The 24167-nt window shown below is 43.4% G+C and overlaps 1 protein-coding gene across 1 annotated transcript in view; it reads left to right on the top strand.

Annotated features, from left to right (window-relative positions):
• Positions 1-24167, top strand: part of EPHB1 (EPH receptor B1) — a 413891-nt gene that overhangs the window by 362949 nt on the left and 26775 nt on the right. Inside the window, exon 12 of the mRNA XM_036266458.1 lies at positions 4777-4992. Within this exon, the coding sequence (XP_036122351.1) occupies positions 4777-4992 (216 nt within the window). The remainder of the gene's footprint in view (positions 1-4776; positions 4993-24167) is intronic.

The raw sequence follows: 24167 nt of genomic DNA, 5'->3' as shown, positions 1-24167 counted from the left end.
TAATTTCAGCCTTACTACCAAACCCTGGAGCATAGCAACATTAATTGATGTATCTGCTGCTTGATACGATCTAAAAGTAGGTCATCAGTTAAGTTCGGTAGGGTCTATCTTCTGGGAAGTAGAATAATAATTTTAGGATGGCCATTCAGAGAAGAAAGAAGAAGTGTTCGCCCTCAATTTCTGCCTCTGTTTCCTCCCTCCAACGGGTCCTTTTACACCGGATACAATGTCTTTGGGGAGCGGCCGCAGCTCCTGCTCTGGGTCTGAGAGGCCCTGCATTGGGCGTCCAGTGAGCACGTTGGACATGGCTTCCCACAGTCCACTCACTGCTCCTCGCCCTTTTCGGGACTCAGGAACCCTCCCATTCTGGAGGGATTTGGAAACGCCATTATTCTTTAACCACGCATTCGGGAGGTTCATTCTTTTTCTTTTTTTTCCAAATGTCTGTGTCATGGATATTATGTAGCATGCGAATCTATAATTAAATATTTCCTTCTTGGCATTCAGATTCAGGGGATGTAATCTGGAGACTCTTCCCTAATCTGAGGAACAACCCACAAACCTGATCAGAGTCCCATGCTTGAGCCAACAAGGTCAACACGCTCTATAAGGCTTTCATGCCTAAAGCTTGGCCTTATGGTGGCTGCTGGTTCATTCACAGATGGTCATAACTGAAAGATTCTTGGAAGTCACTGAGCAGTGACAAATGGAGACATTTCTCATCAGGGAAGCTCATTCATGGGCTGAAACTAGACAACAGCAACCCAGATGTCAGGAAGAGAACACCAGATTGGAAGTCCTGAGACTGAGGTTCTGCTTTGGGTTCTGCTATGAGTCACCCTGTGGCCTTGAACAAATCTGTTAACTCGATTTCCCAATCTATAAACTAAAGGCATTGAGCTGGATGATCTTGAAAGGTCTCTTTCAGTTAAAAAAAAAATCTATGATTCATTCTCTTCAAACAAATCAAATAAGGGTTTCATTTCCTGAAGTGGATTTGTCAATGAAAGTTGAAATACCTAAATCCTTCCTGTCTAATAAAAGGGCCAGCAAGTGGCTTCAGTGAATTTGCAGAAAAGCAATTCCAGCAGAAAGCACTTTATGAAGGGAAGAAAGTTTAAATCATTTCACCTAGGCTGTATTTCTTCTTTGTGTTGTGTTTTTACCATGTGCTCAGCGTGGCAGATCTTTTCCCAAAGTCACTGAGAAATCTTTTTTTTTTTTTTTTTCCTTTATCTTTATATGCTGATGTTCATATTCCTGCAAGTTCTTTCTGGGGAGTTATACCAGTGAAATGAACATAAAACAGTGGAACATGTCAGAAAAGCGTAATATGCTTATATCTTTACATTTCACCAAGATTATGAACTCAATAGGCATGACCCAGTCTTATCACGACATGTTTTACCCTGCAGATCCTAAAGAAAATGCATCGACCTTTGCAAAGCCAACATGTTCCGATGGAAAGGGCACCGGACAGAAGTTAAAAGAGTTAGATGAGTGTAGCATATATGTAGTAGAAATCCCTCTACCTTCTATCTCTGTGGCATGGCAGACATTAATCAATCATGGTTTCTTTTCCTGTGAAGCTTATGCACAGCCTATTCTCCACCCAACATCGGAGACAACCATTACCAATTGATCAGAGATGGAATGTCAGTGGAGACGTAATTGCTGTTCTGGACGTAGAATCTTGATTACAAGCCAAAACCACACAGAGTGATTGAATACTGGCTACTTAAATTTTCTGGACTTAATTTATCTTCTCCATACACACACACACACACACGCGCGCACACACACACACACACACACACACACACACACTATTGCCTGCCTTTCACAAAACCAGTTTTAAGGATTAGAACATATCTATGAAGTATGACTTGCCATTCAAAAGTCAAGTAATGGAAGAAATCAATGCTTGTTGATTAATTGATCCAAACTACAATTGGAGGAGGGGCTATTACAGATGCCAACCTGTTGAGCTCAGAATGCCCTGTGAACTAGGTTCTCCAAGAGCAGAGATCCTAGGATGTCTCCCGCACACCCCCAGAACCCACAGTTCTGGCCCGTGTCCCCAGGCTCTCTCACCAGGCATCCCATGTGCATGGGAGAACTGATCTATGAGACATTATGGCCTTGCTGATAATACCAGCAATCATTGCTGCTGTCTTAGTATTCACTAGGCCCTGAGCTAAGCCCTTTTACATGTATCATCTCATTTAACCTCACCAAAATTATATGAAGAACAGACACTATGGACACTGTTCTTATTTTACAGAACTGCTCTGGAGGTTAAACAATTTGACCAAAAGCTCCCAGCCATTGAGCAGCAGATCCTGGATCCAATGTGGGTCTCTCTGGCTACAAAGCCTGAACTTTTAGCTACTTAATGGCCTTTACTTGGCTTGGCTCTTCGCAAGGTTGTTTACAACCACCCCCAGGGCCTCCCTCAACGATATATACATTGGCTTCTTTACGGAGACATTCATTTTCAGTGGCATTGTTGTCTACACTCATGGAGAAGAAGTAACAACCTGAATTGAAAACATATGACCCTGTGACTGCAGCCTGAGTGAGAATACACTTTCTAATAGAAGTTGCATGAGAGTCTTCTGGGGAGGCAGATCCCCAGAGACCTACTTGGAGAAAAGGCATGGTGCTAGCCTGGCAGACTTCTTGAGGAGGTGTCTACTGAAGGTCATTAGTAAGAAGGAGAACTTGCATCCCTCACTACACATCCAGCTCTTGTAGGTGGGCACCATGAGCTGAAAAACAGTCAGTTTCCACAGAGCAGCTCTGCACTTTTGTAGTTGATTAGAAGACAAGATTGTGGAGGAAGCATTCTGGGGTGGTGGTTAGGGTTTGAGTTAGAAACAGTCTGGAATTTGGGGGATGTCAATCCCAGTGTGGGAGTTCTCCTCTGGCAGGGGTCTCAGGAAGGAGTGGAGAGAGTGTCAGTTTGTACCAGTCCTTCAGTTGATCAAGGGGCATAACCCCGGGGGACACAGACCCAAACTTGCCATCTTGTATGAGGAATAGTCTTCAACAATTCATGCTGGCATTGTCAGACTCTTTGGTTGTTGGGGTTTTCTCTAATAAACAGAGAGAGTAGTTTTATAAGAGCCCTTGTATTTTTCTGTACTTATTTTTGCATAGAAAATGCTTTTGCAGGAGCACATGCATGAAGGATGAGTCCTAGACGTATTTAAGTTAGGTAATGCAGGTGAGTGCCTGTGTACCACCTCACATACACTGGGTACTCAATAAATGGGAGCTCCTCACACTGTGTATGCTTCCTGCATTTCACATGAGCACAGTGGGGCAGAGGGAGTGACTGCCTTGCCCAGGGCTGGTGTTCAGGTAACTAGACTGGACCCTGGGTGTCTGCCTCCTCCCACCCCTCCCCTAGTCCAAGCATTTCAATGCCTGGGCCATGCTCTACTTACAGAATACAACTCATAGGCCTTTGGGGAGCAGCTATGGCTGGAGCAGATGGGAAAATGTGTTCAGAGCAGCGTGGCCCAGGGTTCAGTTATTTAACCAGTAACAGAGCCAAGACCCAGGGGCTCTGGGAAGGTAGGAAGATGGCACAGATTCATCAACTGAAGAGTCTATCATCTAATTGTTGAGTAGGGCATCCCCCATGACACTGAGCTCACTAGTGCTTGGAGAGAGGGCAGCACTGCAGGCTGGCATGAGGAGCAGCAGCAATAGCCCCCATTCACTAGGAGGGTCCACGTGCCAGACACTGGGTGAGCACTTCTGCACCACCAATCCCCGTGAGGTTGGCATGGTTATCCTGGTGTCAGGGCTGATAGGCTGGCAGTACCTAAGGAAGATCCCTTAACATTTAATTCAGGGAATAGGGAGAGGTGTGCCAGTCATTCATTCAGCACATGTTTATTGAGCTTTTCCTACCTACATTACAATTCTTGGCACTGGGAATACAGTGGTGACCACAAGCAGGAGGGTTCTCATGTTCAAATTGCTTAGAGTCAAGCAGCAGAGATAGACACACACACACACAAACTAAAACTTGTGCTATGGTCAAAAATAAAAATAAGAGCCTATACTGAAGGATAGTAAGAAAGTGCTAAATATATTTGAGGAAGGGGACTCGTTGCAGAGACATCCCCTCTGGGGAAACCTGGAAGGCTGGTCGGTGTTGATTGTGGGGAAAAGCAGGGGGAAAGGCATGTGTACGGGCCCTAAGGCAGGAAGAGCCTGACTGGGAAAAAGACTGAAAAGTCAGCAGTCACTGTGGCTTTTTAGCACAGGCATGAGGGATACACTGGGGTAAGGCGAGGCACTAGCTGATCCCATGGGGTCTCACGGGCCATGCTAAAGAGTTTGGAGCTTTACCTTAATGCAATGGGAGGCTATTAGAGAGCTTTAAGCCAGTGAGTGACATGCCCTGATTTATGTCTTACAAAGATGGCTCCAGCTACAGTGTAGAGAATGGATGGGGTGGAGGGGCAGGTGCACGGTGGCTGTTATAGGTGATGGATGACGATGACTTGGTGAGAGTGGCGGCAGTGGAGACGGAGAGGAGTGGATGGTTTGAGATGTAATTTGGAGATGAAATTGACAGGGCTGGGCAAGGAGTAGCGAGCAGAGCGTTCAAGGAGAGGACGGAAGGGAGGGAGGGAGGGGCAGTGAGCGGTTGGCCCAGTGCTAAGAGGCTGACAAGCAGCCGGATCATGGCCCCTCAGCTTTTGTTTAACTACCGAAGCTCATCTTGATCCTGATGTCACTTGTGTCTTATTACAGCAAAATGATGGACAGTTCACAGTGATCCAGCTGGTGGGGATGCTCAGGGGCATCGCTGCTGGCATGAAGTACCTGGCTGAGATGAACTACGTGCACCGGGACCTAGCTGCTAGGAACATTCTGGTCAACAGTAACCTGGTCTGCAAAGTGTCTGACTTTGGCCTTTCTCGCTACCTCCAGGATGACACCTCAGACCCCACCTACACGAGCTCCTTGGTGAGTCCTTCTTGGTATTCTCAGGGAAAAGCATGGCATGAGTAAAAAGTGGCTACACATGTCTGAGGACCCGTGGCAGGGCCATACTCCAAGGACTGGGACGTGAACTCATCTCTCCGTGGGGGATGCCAGGTGCAGGGAGAACAGTCCATCTGGGAGGAACAATAGCAGCTGGCTGTCCAGGCCAGCACTGGGGCATAGCCTGTGAGGAGGGGTCAGTATCTACTCTGAAGCCATGGTGTTTCTTGGCCAATGGGAAGAGAACATTTGGAACAGATGATTTGAGGGAATGCAAACAGCTGGACAGTGGCCTCAGTAACATCTGTCAGCAGGGAACTGGCTCCAGCTGGGTTGGCACTGTGTCACCAAGTGGACTCCTGGTCCCCTTCTCTTCTCCCTCCCATTGCTTCTGGATAGCTTTGCGTTCTACCTACATGATCAGTGCTCTTCAACTTGTTTTCCTGCTCAGCCTCCCCCTCCACATCGCAGGCAGTTCTAATCGTCTATGTCCGACTGCCTAGTGTGCACAGTTCCTCCTAGAACTTTAGCAGCCCAAAGTAGAGCTGCTAGTCCCCTTCCCCTCTCTCCAGCTCAGTCGTTGCACCATTCAACTAATGACGGGAGCCTAGGAATCAGCCTTGATTTTTCTGTATGCCTCGCCACCTGTGTCCTGTCCCTCAGCAACTCCGAAAGGTTCCTATACAATCTGTCCTTTCTTTTCCTCTCTCCCTCCCCACCCTATTCCCTGGTGCCATTCTCTTTCCCCTGGACTGGTACAGTAGCTTCCAGCTAGTCTCCCTGGTTTCCACTTAATCTCTTCACGTCCATTGCCAACAGCATGTTCTTTAAGTTTGCAAAATTATCATTATAATAAAAATGAAAACAATACAGAGAAATAAGAGGAAAAGGATAACTAAGAATCGACATTCCTCTGAAGCAGAGGTCAGTAAACTAAAAGGCAAGATAGTGAATATTTTATGCTTTGCTGGCCAAGAAGCAAAATAAAGATATGTAGTAAATCACATAACTGTTTAAAATGTAACCCTTTAAAATGGTATAAACACCATCCTTAGCTCGTGGGCTGCAAGAGCCAGGTGACCAGCCAGAGGTGGCACTCGGGCCATAGTTTGTTTACCAACTCCTGTCCGGAAGGATCCATTTCAACAGTCAGATGTCTCCTTTCACATTCTTCTCTTTGCTTAAAAAAATTGAAAAGTTTGATTTTATAAAAATGGAATAATATTATGCCTATTATTCTGTGTCTCGTGTGTCTCTTGGGCATTCTTACTGCCAGGTTGCTGTTCTAAAAGTGTAAACATTCACGCTCCACCAGGAGTGCATGGTGCCTTCCAGCATCTTCACCAAAACTGCAGGTGATCAGTCTTTTAAGATTTGCCAATTCAAAGATGAAGAATGATACCTCATTTTATTTTAATGTGCATCTTCATTTGACTGCTCGGGATTGTAATGTCTTTGCACACAGTTACTGGGACTTCTGTTTCCTCTTCTGTTAATTATTTATACATGTATCTACCTATTTTTCTATCAGGTTATTTGCTGGTTTTTTAGAAATGTATAGGAAGTCTTTTTATAGTAGGGATAGTAACTCTTTGTCTGCCATACATGATACAGTCAGTTCCCCCTCCACCATCTGTTGTTTGATATTGTTTGTGATACTCTTTGGCTTCCAAAAGTGGTCAATATTCATATCATATGTCATATATATATATATATCTTTTTGGATTTTCTCTATGTCTTTTTGGATTTTCTGCTTTGTTTTAAAAAGTCTCTTCACTCCTTTAACATGCTTTTAAAAGTTTCCTGTACTATATTATCGAGGGTTTTGTTCTATATTTAATATTCCTGAATTTTATTTTTCCCAAGATTTTATTTTGAAAAATTTCAAACACGCAGAAAACTTGATAGAATTTTCCAGAGGACAGCCATGTACCCGTGACCTAGATTCTAGAATTAATATCTTGTCATGTCCGCTTCATCATATGGGTGTCTGCCTAGTCCATCCTTCTGTCCATTTATCACTGTACCCTATTCTGTTGGTGCATTTCCAGATAAGTTGTAGACATAAGTACATATCATCCTAAACACTTACCCATGCATGTCTTTAACTAGAGTTAAGTATTTGTTTATAGTTCTTTTTTGTTGTTGTTGTTTAAGGTAAAAATTGCATATAAGAAAATGCACACGTCTTAAGTGTATATTTACAGAGTTTTAACAAGTGTACACAACTGGGTAACCCAAACTCCTATCAAGATTCAGAATATTGCATTTACACGGGGAAGTTCCCTCATGTTCCTCCCCAGTCACCTCTCACCCACACCCCACACCCAGAAGCAACCACTGTTCTGATTTTTGTTTCAACCATAGGTTTGTACTAGAACTTCACCTAAGTAGAATCACATCGTGTATGTTCTCTGTGTCTGGCTGCTTTAACTTAACATTCTATTTGTGAGATTCATTTCTATTGTGTGCAGCAGTAGTTTGTTCTTATTCATTGTAGTATTAAATTGCTTATTTATCCAGTCCGTGGTTGACAGATAGAAGGGCTATTCTCAAATTTATTTTTGAACATGTATTCGGACAAATATCGCCCTGATTTTATCCAGATGAATAAATAATTATGCCAGCACGACTCATAAATACATTATACATTTTTTTGTGGAATCACATGTCATCCTTGTCATGTAAGATTCCTTACATGAACTATGTTTTGATTTTCGATTCTGCTCCATTGGTTTATTTCTTGATTCTTGTACCCAACCATATTCTGATTATCAACTTTAGCAAGTGTTCTACAATCTGTTTTGTTCTGGTTCTAAAATTTTAGCAAGCATTTTACTGTTTGGGTAAAGTAAGTTACCCTTCATTCTTCTTCTTTAAAAAAATTTTTCTTGTGTTTTCTCAAATATGTTTTCTTTCAAATGCAATTTAAACTCACTTTGTCCAGTTTCAAAACATGCACACATACATATACACTAACCTTTGGATTTTGAACGAATTTCTTTTCTACCTTTGAAAGAACTAATATTTTAATGACCTTGAATCACTTAAATAATGATGTGAGCAAACTATGCAATTTGTATATGCCTCATATTAAAATTTTCTTAGGTAAAAACTCCCCACATTATTTTCTTATATATATTATTTGGATCATTTGTTATGATTTTTGCGTTTCTTCTAAGTGAGAAAGCTTATAGGTCTAACAGCTTTCCAAATTCTTCACGGTCATATGTTCCCCTGCCTTACCATATGTATCACATTATTCTTCCATGATTTGCCTTTTATTTAAAATAGAGAAAATTATTATGTTTGCTGGTTAAACAATTTATGTTTCTAAAAATACAAATTATTTACATGAAAACACTTATTCATTGAGCGTCTACCACGTACCAATCTTGGGCCACAGCTAGGGACACACTCATGATCAAGCAGAGACATTGTTATTGTTCTCACATCATTCACAATTTAATGAGGAAAGGGGATATTAATCAGACATATATACAAATAAGTGCAAAATTGCCTGTTAAGAGCCACTGTGTTTTGTGAGAGTGTGAATAAAACAATAAATAACAAAATAGTCTGACTATATCTAGAGGAATTGAGGAGGGCTTCCGGAGGCAAAGATGGCGCTTCATCAGAGATTGGAAAACAAGTCACATAAGTGAATGGGGCCAGTTAGATCACTAACAGACATAAGCAATATATACAAAGAACCTGTGGAAAGAAGGAAGATGGACTTTTAGAGGAGCTAAGAGAAAACACCTTGACTTGGCATTTGGAAAAAGAAGGGGGAAGTGACCAAGGAGGTCAGCAGCAGCTACATCATGCAGGGTCTCCTAGACCCTTGTGATGAAATTTACAGCCTTAGAGCAATTGGAAGCCATTCAAGGACTCTGTATGTGTGTGCATTCGCAAAGGTGCACACACAACCCAAAGGTGATGGATTGTCATTTTAGAAAAATTACCTGGACTTTCTCTTGTCTTTCCCTTCCAAGTTCTTTTTCTCTTTTCCTTAAAAACAAAACAAAAAAATACTTTATTGGCTTTCTTCCTTTTTTCTTTCACCCAGAAGTGATTTGGCAGGCCCAATCAAAGTAGATCTTCTGAGCAAGTGAGGTAAGCCCTCGCCGGGATCAAGACCGGTGTGTGAGGCTGTTGGAAGCTGAGCAAGACTGGAAAATTAGCTACATACAGGGGGATTGAGAAATATATTGGAGATAATGTAAGTGTGGAAAGCATGAAAGCTGGAATGAATTGTGTGGTGAATTGGAATTGCAGGTATTGGTATGAACGTGTGGTTTTCAACATATAAAGAAAGAAAGAAATACAGGATGAGAATCCTCAGAGCAGTGGCACCCGTGTGGCGCAGGGTACACCTGGCACTGAGATCTGGGATGGCGTACACTGCTTTACACTGAAAGCAACAAGACTCATTAGAGAAATGGCCCCTTCTAGAGACAGGCAGAAAAAATACAAGATAAACTGGCACTTCTTTTTGTTCCAGAAAGTAAGAAAGTACTCAAAGAATGATGGGGACATCAACAGAACAATACCCAGCTTGAAGGGCCTCTCAATGTCCAAATATGGGATCATTTGTGTCTCAAAATATATAACAGTAACAGATTATAAGCTATTGGATAAGATAGAAACTATGGAGTCCACACTGATATGAATATACATAAATGAAGAGAAGAGAGAGCTTTTTCCAATACTGGAAAAAAATGACATTATTAGAAAATCACGCCCTGGCCAGTTTGGCTCAGCGGTTAGAGCGTCGGCCTGAGGTCCGGACAGACCCGGGTTTGGTTACCGCTAAGGGCACGTACCTCCGTTGCAGTTTGTCCCCGGCCCTGGTTGGGTCGTGCAGGTGGCAACCACTTGATGTGTCCCTTTCACATCGATGTTTCTCTCTCTCTCCCCCTCCCACTCTATCTGAACAAAAAATGGAAAAATGTCCTCGGGTGAGGATGATAAAATAAATAAATAAATATATCAATCAATCAATAAATAAATAAATAATAAAAGAGAAAGAAAGAAAGAAAGAAAGAAAGAAAGAAAGAAAGAAAGAAAGAAAGAAAGAAAGATCACTATTTGGTGACCATCAGATTAAGTTAAGAAATATCAATAGATGCTAAAACTTAGGGTGAAATTTGGGAGACAAACAGGATTTTACAGAGCCTCAAAGTATTTCCCCAAAAATATATTTATTACAAAGAGAGAGAAAATAACTTGATAAAGAAGTTTGTCAACACCATCTGAATCAAGTGATTTAAGTTCACACCAGCAATAACAGGACAAGCAGACATTGAGTGGCACTTGATAAAATGCAATGAAAAGAACAAAGCATCTGAGATACTCTGTTCAAAATGCTGCAACCTGTGTCCCATCTTGAGGAAATATCAAATGAACTAAAATTGAGGTACAGTCTATTAAACACCTAGCCTACGATCTTTAAAAATTCCATGGTCATGAAAATCAAGGAAACTGAGCATCTGTTGCAGATTGAAGAGTATTAGGGAGGTATAATAACCAACCAGATATTAAGAGGACATTTTTGGGACAGTTGTTGAGAGTTGGAATGAGATATCTGGGTGAAGAGTGTACAGACATTCTTTGTAGTGTTCTTGCAACTTTCCTTGAGATTTGAAACTGTCTTAAATATATATATAAGCATTTATATGTGTGTATATATATATAAAATCTTAACAACTTATATATAAACATTTACCCTGACTGCAGTGTGGATGGGTGGGCAAGGCAACCATAGAAGCAAGGAGAGGTCAGGAGGCTATGGAGCAGTGGGGAAAATTGAAGCTCAGAAGGATTAGAGCAGTAACATGGAAAGGACTTGATAGTAAATTATGCTTAGAGGTGAAGGTGACAGAGGTCCAAGGATGATAACCAGTATGTGACCTGTGCCTCTATATGGATGAGGGTGCTCTTCTCTGAGAGTGGGGATCTAGAAACTGCTCGGAGGATTAGAAGCATTGGGAGTAGATTGTAGGTTTAATTTAGAACAGTGTTTCTCAAATTTTGATGGCTAACAGACTTGCCTGGAGAGTTAATAAGGAGCACATAGACTCATTGAAGCACAGTAGTCTGGTTCTTTGTATTGTTACCAAGATTTCCCAGGAAATTCTGATACCTAGGAAATTTTGAAAGACGCTTAGTATATTTTGCTTTTTATGTGCTGGTAGAATATCTAAATAGAACTGCTGGATATATGGCTTTGGAGCATAGACATCCAAATGAAGATGTATATTTAGGAGTCATCAACATAAAGACAGGAATCAAAACAGTGCATATAGAAATACTGACTTGAGAGAGCATCACACGGGCAAAGGGCCTCATTCTGAGTGCGGGAGCTTAACATTTACCAATACAAATGTGTAGAAAGTAGGAGGTATGGAAGACCAATTGTGTCTTTCCTCCAGAGAGGCAATTACTAAGAATTTACTTTAAATCCTACTTCCTCACTTTGCAAAAGAGGGATTCAAAGCCCACAGTGGCCAAAGGAGTTACTTGAGGTCACGTGGCTTGTCAGTACAGCTTTGGTTCTTCAGTCTAGGTCTCCAGTTTGAGTCCAGTGCTCAGGACACCATAGCTCCCTCTCTGACCCCACAGTGTGCTGGACCCCCTGCCAAACTTTGATCATTTGTGATGTCCCAGAAAGCCTCTTTCTCTCTCTTTCTTTTTTTTCTCCCAAAGCCCCAGCAAAGGATTATCTTTGGAGTCCAAGTCAGCTGTCATTTTTGCCAACTTTCTTTAGGGTCCAAGTCAGCCTTTGGGTGATTCACACAGAGGCAAGGTGATACTGCATCTGCCCCGCCCCGTTTCAGGCAGAGGTGGGCAGGTAATTAACTTTCATTTATCTATTGGTTTTTCAGCTCTATTTCTTTACCTATTTTCATGGTTTCTCTAGAATTCACTTATATAAATGTTTTAAAACAAATGTTTTTCACAGTCCACTTAGGGTTAATATTGTACCTACACCATTACATAAAATGTAGAAACAGCAACACAAACAAAATATATAGGTCCATTTACCACCCCTATCTCTGTTGCCCTTCACATTATAATTGTCATATGTGTTACATCTAAATACATTAAAAGTAGCACAAGACATTATTACAATTTTTACTTTAAACAGTCATATGTACTTTTAAGATATTAAAAGGCAAATATTCTATATTAACTCAAAATAGTTACCTTTTCTCTTACTCTTCCTTTATTCCTGAAGATCCGAGTTTCCCTCTGATATCATTCCTTTAGACTGATATCATATCAGTCTAAAGAACTTTCTTCAGCATTTCTTGTAATGCAGGCCTTCTGGCATTAAATTATTTTAATTTTCCTTTATCAGAGAAATGTCTATATTGCATTCATTCCTGAAAGCTATTTTTGCTGGTATACAATTTGGGTTAATGGGTTTTTCTCCTTTAGCACTTTAAAGACATTGTCTTCTGGTTGTCTTGATTTCTGATGAGAAGTCCCACAGTTATATAAGTTTTTGTTTTGCTGTACATATACTGTAATTTTTCTCCAGTAGCTTTCAAGATTTCTCACTATCTTTGGCTTTTAGCTTGACTATTATGTTTCTGGACATGCTCTCCACTACCTCCCCCACCACCACCACCACCACCACCACCACCATATTTATCCTGTTTGAGATTCTCTAAGCTTCTTAAATCTGTTTATGTCTCACCATTATTTAGAAAGTTTTCAGACACAATTCTTCAAATATTATCTCCAGTCCCTTCTCCTCTAGGACTACAATAGCCTATAGAAAAAATATTGTCCCACAGGTTCCTGAGTCTCTGCTCATTATTTTGGGCAATTTTCTCTCTTTCTCAGATATAGCTTTAAGTTCATTAATTATTTTGTTTGCCATTCCTTTCTGCTAAAAAGGAAAAAAAAAAGTTCTTCTAGTGACATTTTCTGATATTGTATATTTTAGCTCTGCAATTCCTTATTAATCTTTCTTTTATACTTTCTCATTCTTAGCTGAGATGTCTTATCATTTTATTCATCACGAGCATGTTTTTATTTATCTCATACTTAATATACTTAATATTAATATATTAAGTATAAGAGCTGTTTTAAAATTGGGGTCATCCTGGGTTAGCATCTTTTTTTCCCCATGAAAGTGGGTCACAATTCCCTGGTTCTTTATATATTTAATAGTTTTGAATTATGTACATTATGAATGTTATGATGTAGACAGACCGTAGATTCTGTTACATTGATCAATAGTGTTGATGTTTTTGATTTAGCAGGAAGTTAACTTGATTAGTTAGACTCAACTTGTGGACTCTGTCCTGTCTGCAGTGGACAACAGCTCATATTATAGTTTCTGTGGTTTTCATTCTGTCTCATACATTCTTGGTTCAAAGATAAGCCAGAGAATTGAGAAAAGTTTATACCTATAATATGGATTCCCTTTCCCTGGCTCTCTGATGTTTTCAGGGATTCTTCCCCAACTCTTCGGCAGCCCTGATTATCCTAGACTCCTTCCCTCAGTTACTCTAGCCAGAAAGAAGGGGGATTTACTAATTAAGGTTTTAGCCAAGGGGCAGACTTAGTGAAATCACCCCTTTGGGAAAAGGTAAAATTCACTTCTTGCTGTTCTGTTTCTGGAATCCTTAGGTAGTTTTTCCTTTTTTTTTTTTTTCTCTTCTCTTGTATTTTGCTATTTGCTGAAGATTTTGATAGAAACACAATCCTCCAACCACAAGTGGAACCATCAGCTTATTATCTTCAGTCAACAGTTCCATAAAACAGTCCTTAAGATGCTCTAGTCCATCTTAACATCCCTATTTCATGCAGCATTTTTTAGCATCATCATCTTCTGTTATATCTTATTTCACTTAATACATGAAAACATCATTAAAGGTGATTCAAGTTTTCTAGTCTTTCTTAGTAGGCCTTCAGATGTCATCTCTCTTAATTCTCTACCATACTTTTTCCTAGGTCTCGTTTCTGTTTTAAATTGCGATTTTTAGTTCCAGGACCATTTCCTTCCCAGCAGGCTCCTAGAACAATAAACAGGTAAAATGTGTTTCTTTGAGCTTTCTTTTGATTGGAATAAACCCAGTAACTAGGTTGTAGGTCTGAACTGCTTCTAACATTCCCATCCTTTAAGAGGGACAGATAAATGGGCTGGGCTGGGCTGGGCTGGGCTCTAACACCTGTACAATTTATACAACTTCCTTTTTTGGCAGGTATATTTCTGAATACTCTTATGGGCATTTAAATTAGCCTCCCCATGTATCTTAGTTTACTCAGGCAGTTATAACAAAATACCACAGACTGGGTGGTTTAAACAATAGTCATTTATTTCTCACAATTATGGAGACTGGAAAGTTCAAGATCAAGGTGCTGGCAGATTTAGTTTCTGGTAAGAACCTTCTTGTTGGCTTGTAGATGACCACCTTCTCACTGTGCCCTCACATGGAAGAGAGAGAAAGAGAGCTCTGATCTCTCTTCTTCTTCCTATAAAGACACAACTTCATCATGGGAGTTTCACCCTCATGACTCATCTAAACCTAATTACGTCCTGAAGGCCCCACCTCCAACTATTATCACACTAGGGGTTAGGGATTCAGCATATAAATTTGGGGATGACAAGAGCATCTAGTCCATAATACCATGCTTGTATCACAGACCAGTTCTCAATGTTTGACTTCATAGAACATATCTGCTTAGTACTGGTCCTGTCTCCTGTTATCCAGAGGAAAACACAAGCATGCACATACCAGGAGAGGCACCACAACTTTGAACAACTCTACATTTGGGGCTCACATACACATTCACAAACCTGAAATCACCTGGTCACACTGGTGAACAGAGCCCTAATGAGATCCCATTAGTCTTCTCTGGATGGCAGCTTTCTGCTGGTTAAGTCAAAGTTCTCCTCCAGTGTGGCTTGCCTTCTCTTCTGATCAGTAGGAAGACGCCCCATCCAGTCACTCTGTGAGCAAAATCTTCCCTTCTTGGTATTCAGCCAGGTTCCTTCTGCCAAAGTAGTGTCAACTTTGCCATTCTTCAGAGCCCCAGGCTGTCTCTGCAAAGTCTCCAGCCTTGCTCCATGCCTTCCCTCGGCCCTGCTCCCTGCAGGCCTCCCTGTTTCATCATGAACTGCACTTCATCTTCAAGGCACCTCTGATCTCCTTCAGGCCCTCCCACTTTTCTCCTCTCGCTGCTCCTTCCTCTCCTCTTCTACCTCCCGCTCCTCGGCACCTTGTGTGTCTGCCGCTTCTGAAGCTCACTTCCTCCCAAGCCCCCAGTTCCTCCGGCTGCTTGTTTGCTTGCTTCTAATGTCTGCTGACCTTCTCTGCCCTGCTCTGTCCTCCTCTGCAAACCTCAAACAGAGCTCTTTCTTGGGCATCTGCCCCTTCTTGTGAGAGACAGAAGCCATCTTCTCAGGCAATTTGCCCGCTGCACCCTATCCTTCCTTGATCTTGGTCCCTTCGCCAGCTCTTCCTCACATACTAAGCTGCCTTTACAGCCCTCATTGACTGCCTGGCCCTGCTCAGGGACAGCTCAGCTGTTCCACTTCCTCCAGAACCTGCCCCATCTAGTCAGGTTCACTCCCTGCACTGTTCTCTGGGGCACTGAGCACAGAGGGTCCATCCTCCCTGTGGGACAAGGGACAGCCTCTCCCCAAGGGCGAGCTCTGTGAGCACCTGGCCCCATGGCTCATCCGGAACCTGTTGGGGGAAATCAGGTCCGCCCTTCATGTGTTCTGCAGAGGCCTTGCCCTGTGACAAATTTCAGTCACCCCTGTTCCCCATGGAGGCAGGACCCTTGTTCCATCCTCCCCCGTGTTCCCATGAATCGTCTCAGCTGCAGCTCCAGCCTCGCTGTGTCCCCAGGAGAAAGCATCCACTGTGGCCAAGATGGTCCATGCCGACAATTATAGGGCCTTTTCTTTCACGCGGAAATCTGACCTTTTATTCCATGATATTATGCTGCCCATTTGAGCCCTGTCTTCAGCCATGGGCTGAGAAGGTGGCAAAAAGACCCTCTCTAGAACCTCTCCCAATCTGGTGTGGCAAGGTGGTCCTTTGAACATGGTAGGAGGAACACAGGACTTGGATTCAAACTGTGCTCTGTAAATATGGCCTTTGGTCTCCTCATCCATAAAATGGGATTTGTGAGAATTAGTAAACCCCATGTGATAAAGAGGAAATACTCCCCACCCCTACCCCACCCTCGTGGAGGCTTGCTCTGGTCGTAATGCAAAGGCGCGCTGTGGACACTGCGCATGCGCTCCCGGGTTCTCAGACTCACACGCCACGTAAGATACACCCAGGTGTGCATGTTCAAGGCCAACTGATCGAAAAGATCCTGTAACGTTGCCTACTCCTGGTCACTCCAAAAGGAAACACTAAAGCAGAGAGCCTCCAGAAGCCCACGAAGAGCTGATACTCACAAACGAAAGTTGAGGGACCTCATGACATCATCATGGAAGAATTTTGAAGAAAACTTCTCAGGAGAAAGTGGGGGTGGGGGGTGGCAGCGGGGAAAGGCAACTCAGACGCTTGTGTGCATTGAAACTGCGTTCTCAGGCCTCACTGTGCACACTGTCCCCTAGAAGGCTTGTGAAAGCACTGGTTTCTGGGCCCCAGCCCCAGAGCTTCTCATCTGTAGGTCTGAGGTGGGGCCCAGGACCGTGTGTGTCACACAGATGCCCAGAGAGCGCTGATGCGGCTAGTCCTGGGCCACCCTTGGAGAGCCACTGCATTGAAACTGCATCAGGGGGCAAACATTTACTTCACAAACTCACACTGCAAGAAAATGTCAACTACCTAAGTTTTCAAAAATCAAAGTGAGTCTGACACTAAATCCCTAGCCTGTCAAGCTGGAAAAGAAAGTGTATTTTCTGTCATCCTAGAAGCCTTCCTTCCCCAAGCCCAGGGGAGCATGCAGGCCCCAGGCCACACTTGGGCCCCAGGCTCATCACGGTTGGGAGCACCTGTGCTCTGGCCCAGCGTCGCCTCTGAGGAGGCACGGAGGGCACGAGACCTGGAAGCAGATGCCGGTGTGGGCTCCGTGGTGGGGATACCCTCCGTCTTGGGATTCTTCTGTGCCATAGCATCCAAAACACATGAAGGAACACGTCTGTCCTTGTCATCGCCACAGTAATCAGGGAACTGGCTGCCCAGGAAACTGGGGATGAACTCGGAGAGGGTCCCAGAAATGTTGCCTCACATTTGTCTAGCCTTCATCTTTTATAAGTAAATAAGTCTTAAGGAAAGAAAGTCTTTCAGTGTGCCTAAGGGGGTCACCCATGTCTGGGAGGCAGAGTTCTTTTCTCTCCAATAAACTTTCTTGGGAGTTTTTCAAAGCAGGTGATCCAAAGAGAAAAGATCAAGAAGGTCAAGGTGTCAGCCTTAGGCCCCTGTTTCTTCCTCATGCCAGGTCCTTAGCCAGACCTGCATGGGAGAAGTGGGTGCCACAAACTGTCGGAGACCCCCTTCGAGAGGAGTGCAGACCTGCCGCACTGTTCCCTGAGACAGCAGAGGAAGAGGGCAGAGCTGGGAGCACAGGCATCTCCCCGTCCAGGCTGCCTAAGCTCTCTGTTCCGCCAGCAATGCACAGCCCTCGTGGGGACAAACGAGTTCGGGGGACTTTTGTGGACAGGAAGGCTCTGTGCACTTTCTCCAAAGCCTATGGTAATACACTCATAGCACACACATGTATACAGTGCAGTGTACACACATAGATACACAAAGCACAGTCAGGGACACAGAAACACACATACACACGCTACCCAGACACAGATACACACAGACACAAATCGTGACTCAGTACAGGGCAACGGCTGGGCTTCTTCCTTCCATTACCACTGAGAAGTGAGTTCAGCTGCTATAGAACTATTTTAGATTTTTTTAAATTATTATTATGGACTTAGTACTTAAAAGATGCAAAGAAAGCAAGAAATTATCTCAAAGAGAATCCTTCCCGCCAGCTTCAGGCCAGCACCTCTCGGTCTGCACTTTGCAGGTCCGTGCTAGGTAGGTTCTCCCTCCGCCCAAGAGGCTGCAGCTCAGGCAGGATGTCCAGCCTTCAGAATGGACAAGGTTTGCTGGCTTTCTGTCCAGCGACACCAAGTCCCTCTTTATGTCTTCCCACAGTTCCTGGTGCTTTTTACATGTAAATCATACTTCCACTCCCTTTCTGATCCATGGCTTCCCTCACGAGGCCATTTGCAAATCGTGATGTCTCCCTTCCTTCAGTCACTGAGCTTGGACAACAGGCTGTCTCTTGGAAAGTGGAGAGGAATGAAGACAAGCAAGGGAAAGAGGGGTGACCTTTTCATTGCTGCCAGCATAACCGGGTCCTGGCCCCCTGAAATTCTTCTGCAGCATTAAGCTGAGGGAGGAATAATTCAAATCTACCCCATGCTCTGCCATTCAAGTACTTCCCCAGGCAGTTCTGCCCCTCCTTCCTCTGCTCTCCCTCCCCGGGTCACTTTGTCACCTGATGCTCAGTTAGGGACATCAGACCCTGACTGAAATGCCCTTTTGAAAAAGACTCAGCATAATTATTATTAGTAAGGCCAGAGTATTATTAGCATGAGTGGGATCGGGATGGGATTTCAGAGTCGGAGCCAGCTCGTGCACTGAGGACTGGAGCAAAGCATGGGTCAGGTTTCTCAGAGAACACATCTCTCTGCTCTGAGCCTGTGTGTGCGGTCAGGTGGGCAAAGCCCTCCTCCCTATGTGCCTGTCATCATGTAGGAGGAGCTAGACACCTGGGGGAGGGCCCCTGCAATGCCTCTACTAGCTGTTCTCCCACCCAACGCATATTTATTGAGCACCTAGTATGTATAAACATAGCAGTTAACAAAACAGATGGTTCCTGAGCTCCTTGCATTTTCTTCTTTAAAAAAAAGGTAGACATTAAACAGCTATTTATGCAATTAACTGTGCAAATGCAACTGTTAGGTGCTATGGAGACATATTTTTCAAGCATGTATCATAGGACCCTAAAGGAGGAACCCCAGGGTGGCAAGGAGTTAATTAGGAAACAAATATGATCAGTGCCTCATGGGAACTATTCCAGAGCTGGACACAGACCCCGCTTCCTCAGCAAGGACCGAGTGTGGAGGAGAGCAGGGTATGGGGGGAGCTTATGCTCAAGCACAGATGGGGATGTTGGGAGACATGGCAAGTAGGGGTGAGTCATCAGTGAGGTGTAGGGACAGTGAGAGCAGCCCAAGTAGGCCCATGGTAGCTTTGCTCCAACCTGTGAATTCCAGAGCTTAAGAGGAGAGGAAGAATCAGAAATAAGAGTCCAGATGCAAGTCCTCAGGGACTAGGGAAGGAGCCCAAGGTGAGGGCCCCTGGTTGGAAATACTTTTAGCAGAGGATGCCAAGTCAAATTCCATCTTCTCAGTTGAGGTCCCATTGAGAGTTAGTCAAGAAGTCAATGAACCAGTCGATCAAGGATCAATGATTTTGTGCAAGGACTTTATTTATATTTAATATGTTGAGTAACAGTAGTATCTATAAATTATTGATATAGGCTAATTTTTTTTCTGATTAGGTGCTTAATGAGTAAAAGTTTGAAACCATAAGCTTAAAGTAAAAGAAGACTGCTTTCAGGTGAGGTGAGAGTAGGGGAAGGGGTAGATTCTCAGATGAGTTAGATATGAACTAAGTGTGAAACTGGGCACATGAAAGGTACTCAGGAACAGTTTATAGGGTTAATAGATAGGTGAACGAATGGGTAAATATGTAAGGGTATGAGGGCTCAGAGGCTGAGGATTTTAGAAAGAAGTAATAGTCTGATCAGAATGAAGCTGTAGAGTACCAGGTGTGCCCACGGGGGAGAACCAGGCTGACTTGGTTGGCATTGGGAAAGGGGTAGCAGGCCAATAAAGCCATGGTGTGTTAGCCCTAGAAGAACCCAGGTCAGTGTGTTCCCCCTGAAAGGTATGTTGAAGTTCTACCCAGTGTACCTGTGATGAATGTGACCTTATTTGAAAATAGGTCTCATCAAGTTGAGATCATACAAGATGAGTGTAGACCCTAAAACCAAGCACTAGTGTCCTTATAAGAAAAGGGAAGTTTAGACAGACAAACGCAGGGAGAAGATGACCATGTGACGACGAAGGCAGAGATTAGATTGATGCATCGACAAGGCAAGGAAATTAAGAATTGCCTGCAAACAGCAGAAATGAGAAGAGGCAAGGAAGGATTCTCTCCTACCAGTTTCAGAGGGAGCCTGGCCCTGCCGACACCTTGATGTCAGACTTCCAGCCTCCTGAACTATGAGACAATAAACTTCTCTTGCATTGGGCTGCCTAGCTCATGGTACTGTCGCAGCAGCCCTAGCAAACCCAGACAAGTCCATGAATCCAAGTGACCACCTGCACCCCACCACCGGACAGGTACAGTGAGAGGACAGGCAGATGATAAAGGATGACGGTGGGATATAGAACACAGTGGGTCTTGGATGCACACCTGGAATTTACCCAGGATTCTGGGGAACCTGACTGCATAATAGTTAAGAAAAGTTAAAGCCAAAGCCTCTTTATAATACTTGTTGGTTGAGTTCACTGGGGTGGCCTTTTTGCGGAAGCGTGGCCTTCAAAGAGCTATGGCCACAAGAGGTTAAGTAAAGGGACTGCTTGGGTTTTGAAAGCCCTGCCCAGCCTTGAGGTTCGTCCCACATACTCAGCCTAATAGGGCCTCCAGGAGGGCTTGGCCTGGGAGCCCTTCATGGAACAAAGAGCCTTCTCACCAAAGGAGGCCTGTGGGCCGAGAGAAGCTCGGGAAGGCGAGGCGTTTATCTCAGAAAGGGAAACGGGCCTTCCATCCAGCCCTCCCAGGGCTCACATAAGCAAGAGTGATTTTCTGAGGACTCCAGAAACTCAAAACCAGCTCGATCAAGGCTGAGCATATTACACTTCCTCTGGGAGAGCTGAATTCAAACATCTGAGGGCGGCAAAGGAACTCTCATCCAGTGCAGTTTACAGCTTACACCCAGAGGTGAGAGAAGGAGAGTCAGACAGGGAGAGAGGGCCCAGCGAGGGAGCAAGAGAAGACCCGGAGGACAACTGATCAAAGGCCACTCCATCGGCACACACTCCAGCTGCAGGGGGAATCTGTGGGGAGGATTTGAGAGGTGAACATTTTGTTTTCATCTTCCCATAGAAGTATTCAAGTAAGCCCTTTCCTTGGGAGAAAGGGAGAGAGTAAGAAACAGGAAAAAGAAGAATCTCAGTGAAAAGATCCATGTAGACTCCCGCTAATATTGCTCACTTAGAGAACACATGCCATCTGGGTGTTTGATAGAAAGAAAAAAGGCGTCAAGTAAAGTTCAAAGGCCCGGTTTCCGTTTGAGAGTTGCAAGCTGCTCGCCTCCCCTGTGGCCAGCTCTTTCTTTTGTTGGAGAAGGGTATTTTTTTTCTTGGTCCGCAATGGCTATCTTTTTGAAGTGACCTGTCAGGCCTTCATTCTTTTATTCTCTTGTGGCCAAGGGGATGAGCAGCAGGGAAAGTGACCCAGGTGACATGAGCAAGATTGACCTTTATTCATTAATCACCTAAAATTTTCCTATTAAAATGCAAAGCCACAGCCCAGGTGTGTCCAGGGCTGACCCAGCAGCTTTACATCTTTGCGGCTCCATGCCAGGTGGGACAAGGGTACATACCTGCTCTTGTCCAGGCACATTTTTATACTTACTCTCTATGAGATGTGTATGTTTTGGGCACATGACCCAGGGTTCTGGCCCAACACAGCCAGGAGTAGTCATGGGACCTTGACTTCCGGCTCCATCATTTCTGAGAACTTTTCCTGTGGAAGGGAATCTGACCCACTCCAGGGTGTGTAGAGAATGGCAGATGGGGGTGTAGACAGAAGTCAGATATGGGGCCGAGGTATCCACACACGCTCACACAACACGCTTCACTGTGCAGGACTGAGCTGGAGTAAGAGGAGAAGGGAACGGGCCAGGAGCTTGGGTTCCATTTGCACTCTCGTCCCAGACCCTATACATGTTCAGGATGAACTTGTCCAGGGTCATAGGTTGGAGTCAGAATGCTCCTTGCCCTCCAAAGCTACTTCCAAACTCTATCACCCCTCCACCTTCATGAGAAAATCCCCATATTCTTCTTGCTCACTTCACCCATCTCTACCTCCATAGTTAAAATATAAAACTTTTCCTTTAAAAAAGAGAGAGAGAGAAGGCGAACTTCAGAAAATCCAGGAAGACTCCACCCCAAATTGCCAAGCAGTGTAAGCTCATGTGCTTTTAAACCAACATCACCAATGAAATGGTATGAAATAGCTTGGTAGTTGCATTTTCTACTCTGAGAAGTTAGAAGGGCAAAGGTTTGGCCAGGAAAGGGAGGAGAGGAGGTAGGAGGGAGGCTGACTCCTTGCTATCACTTTAAGATAGTTTATGTTCCCCCTAAATTACTTTTTCCTATTGCACATGCCATGGTTCTATAATCCAAAATAATGATTAGCATTCTACAAGAGTTCTTAGTATTAGAAAATGATTTTAGTAAGTAAATAAGACACCATCATTTAAAACCCATTATTCAATTTTTGAATAATTATTTGTATAGGTTATTTATTTGTATAGGTTTTTAAAACCTATTAGCCTACAAGTAATCATTATCTTCAATAACAACCACACCAAACTCATTTTTTCTTTGTTTTATTTTTGTGTTTTTATCACATTTCAAATCATGTAGCATAACTCGGTTCAATAGCTCTAATGACAGATTCAATACACAGGCCTTCACAGTAGATAATTTCAAAGGTGGTTCCCTCAGCACTTGGAAGGACAAGGCTGAATTTTGAGCCAGAAAACATGGTTTGAATCCTGCTTCCACCAATTATTAATTTGGGGTAAATTCCCTTACCTCTCCAAGGCTCTATTCCATTATCTATTGAATGGGAATAGTATATTATACTTGGTCTCTATCACATGATAATTGTGATCAAAGAAAAAGATTGTCTTTAAAGTGTTTTAATACATTTCTGAAGTTCTATAAAAATGTAGCAAAATTAGCCCTGGCCGGTTTGGCTCAGTGGCTAGAGCATGGCCTGCAGACCAGAGAGTCCCGGGTTCGGTTTCCGCTAAAGGCACGTACCTCGGTTGCAGTTTGTCCCCAGCCCCGGTTGGGGTTGAGTGGGTGGCAACCAGTTGATGTGTCTCTCTCGCATCAATGGTTCTCTTTCTCTACCTCCCTCTCTCCCTCCCACTCTATCTGAAGATAAATGCAAAAATGTCTTCAGGTGAGGATAAAAAAAAAAAATGTATCAAAACTAAAATCTGAGGAAATAGAATAAAATATTCTGGCTCTTAGCAAAACATTTTACCTAATTCTTGGGCAAAAATCTGTTCCAACAATATATGACATGCTAAATATAATTAGCAATGAGTGGGACTAGGTCCTTTTAGTTACTAATGCAAGTGGTGGTATCCTAATATAAAATCTAAGCAATGGAATATAAAGAACACAAACTCAGATGGGAACTAGACCAAAAGCTAAACCCTATTTCTTCTACTAACACGTTTTGTAACCAGATGAGGTACTTACTTCATGGGCCTCAGTTTTCTAATCTGTAAAACGGGAGTAACGATCTACCTCTTGCCCAGCCAGTGTGGCTTAGTTAGTTGAGCATCATCCTATGTACCAGGAGATCACCAGGAGGACACATGCCTGGGTTGCAGGCTCGATCCCCAGTAAGGGGTTGTGCAGGAGGTAGCTGGTCAATGTTTCTCTCTCATCAATGTTTATCTCTCTCTCTGTCTCTCCCTTCCTTTCTCTGAAATCAATAAAAATATATATTTTTAAAAAGACCCTACCTCTTACAATTATTGTAAAAATTGGATGATATTGAATATGTAAGTGCCAGTAGAGAAGCTGGTGCCTAGTGGACACTTAGTAAATGTCCAAGTGCTGTCATTTCCCTTGAGATGCCTCATAAGAATGGGAAAGGAGATAGAGCCTATTCTGTGACAGTGCTTGTTTCTTCGATGAAAACTCACTCCCTACATGATTGGTCAGTGGGGAATGATGTCAATATATAGTGGAAGTCCTGTGGTTTCCACATGATCTTTCCCCAGGGTATTTATGTTTCAAAGCAATCGGGGCAAGCTTTCTTACAGTGAAAGAGAAAGCCTTAGCA

Source organism: Molossus molossus, unplaced genomic scaffold (assembly GCF_014108415.1).
Source record: "Molossus molossus isolate mMolMol1 unplaced genomic scaffold, mMolMol1.p scaffold_m16_p_18, whole genome shotgun sequence".
NCBI classification, from domain to species: Eukaryota; Metazoa; Chordata; class Mammalia; order Chiroptera; family Molossidae; genus Molossus; species Molossus molossus.
This window is presented reverse-complemented; position numbering and strand designations above follow the sequence as displayed.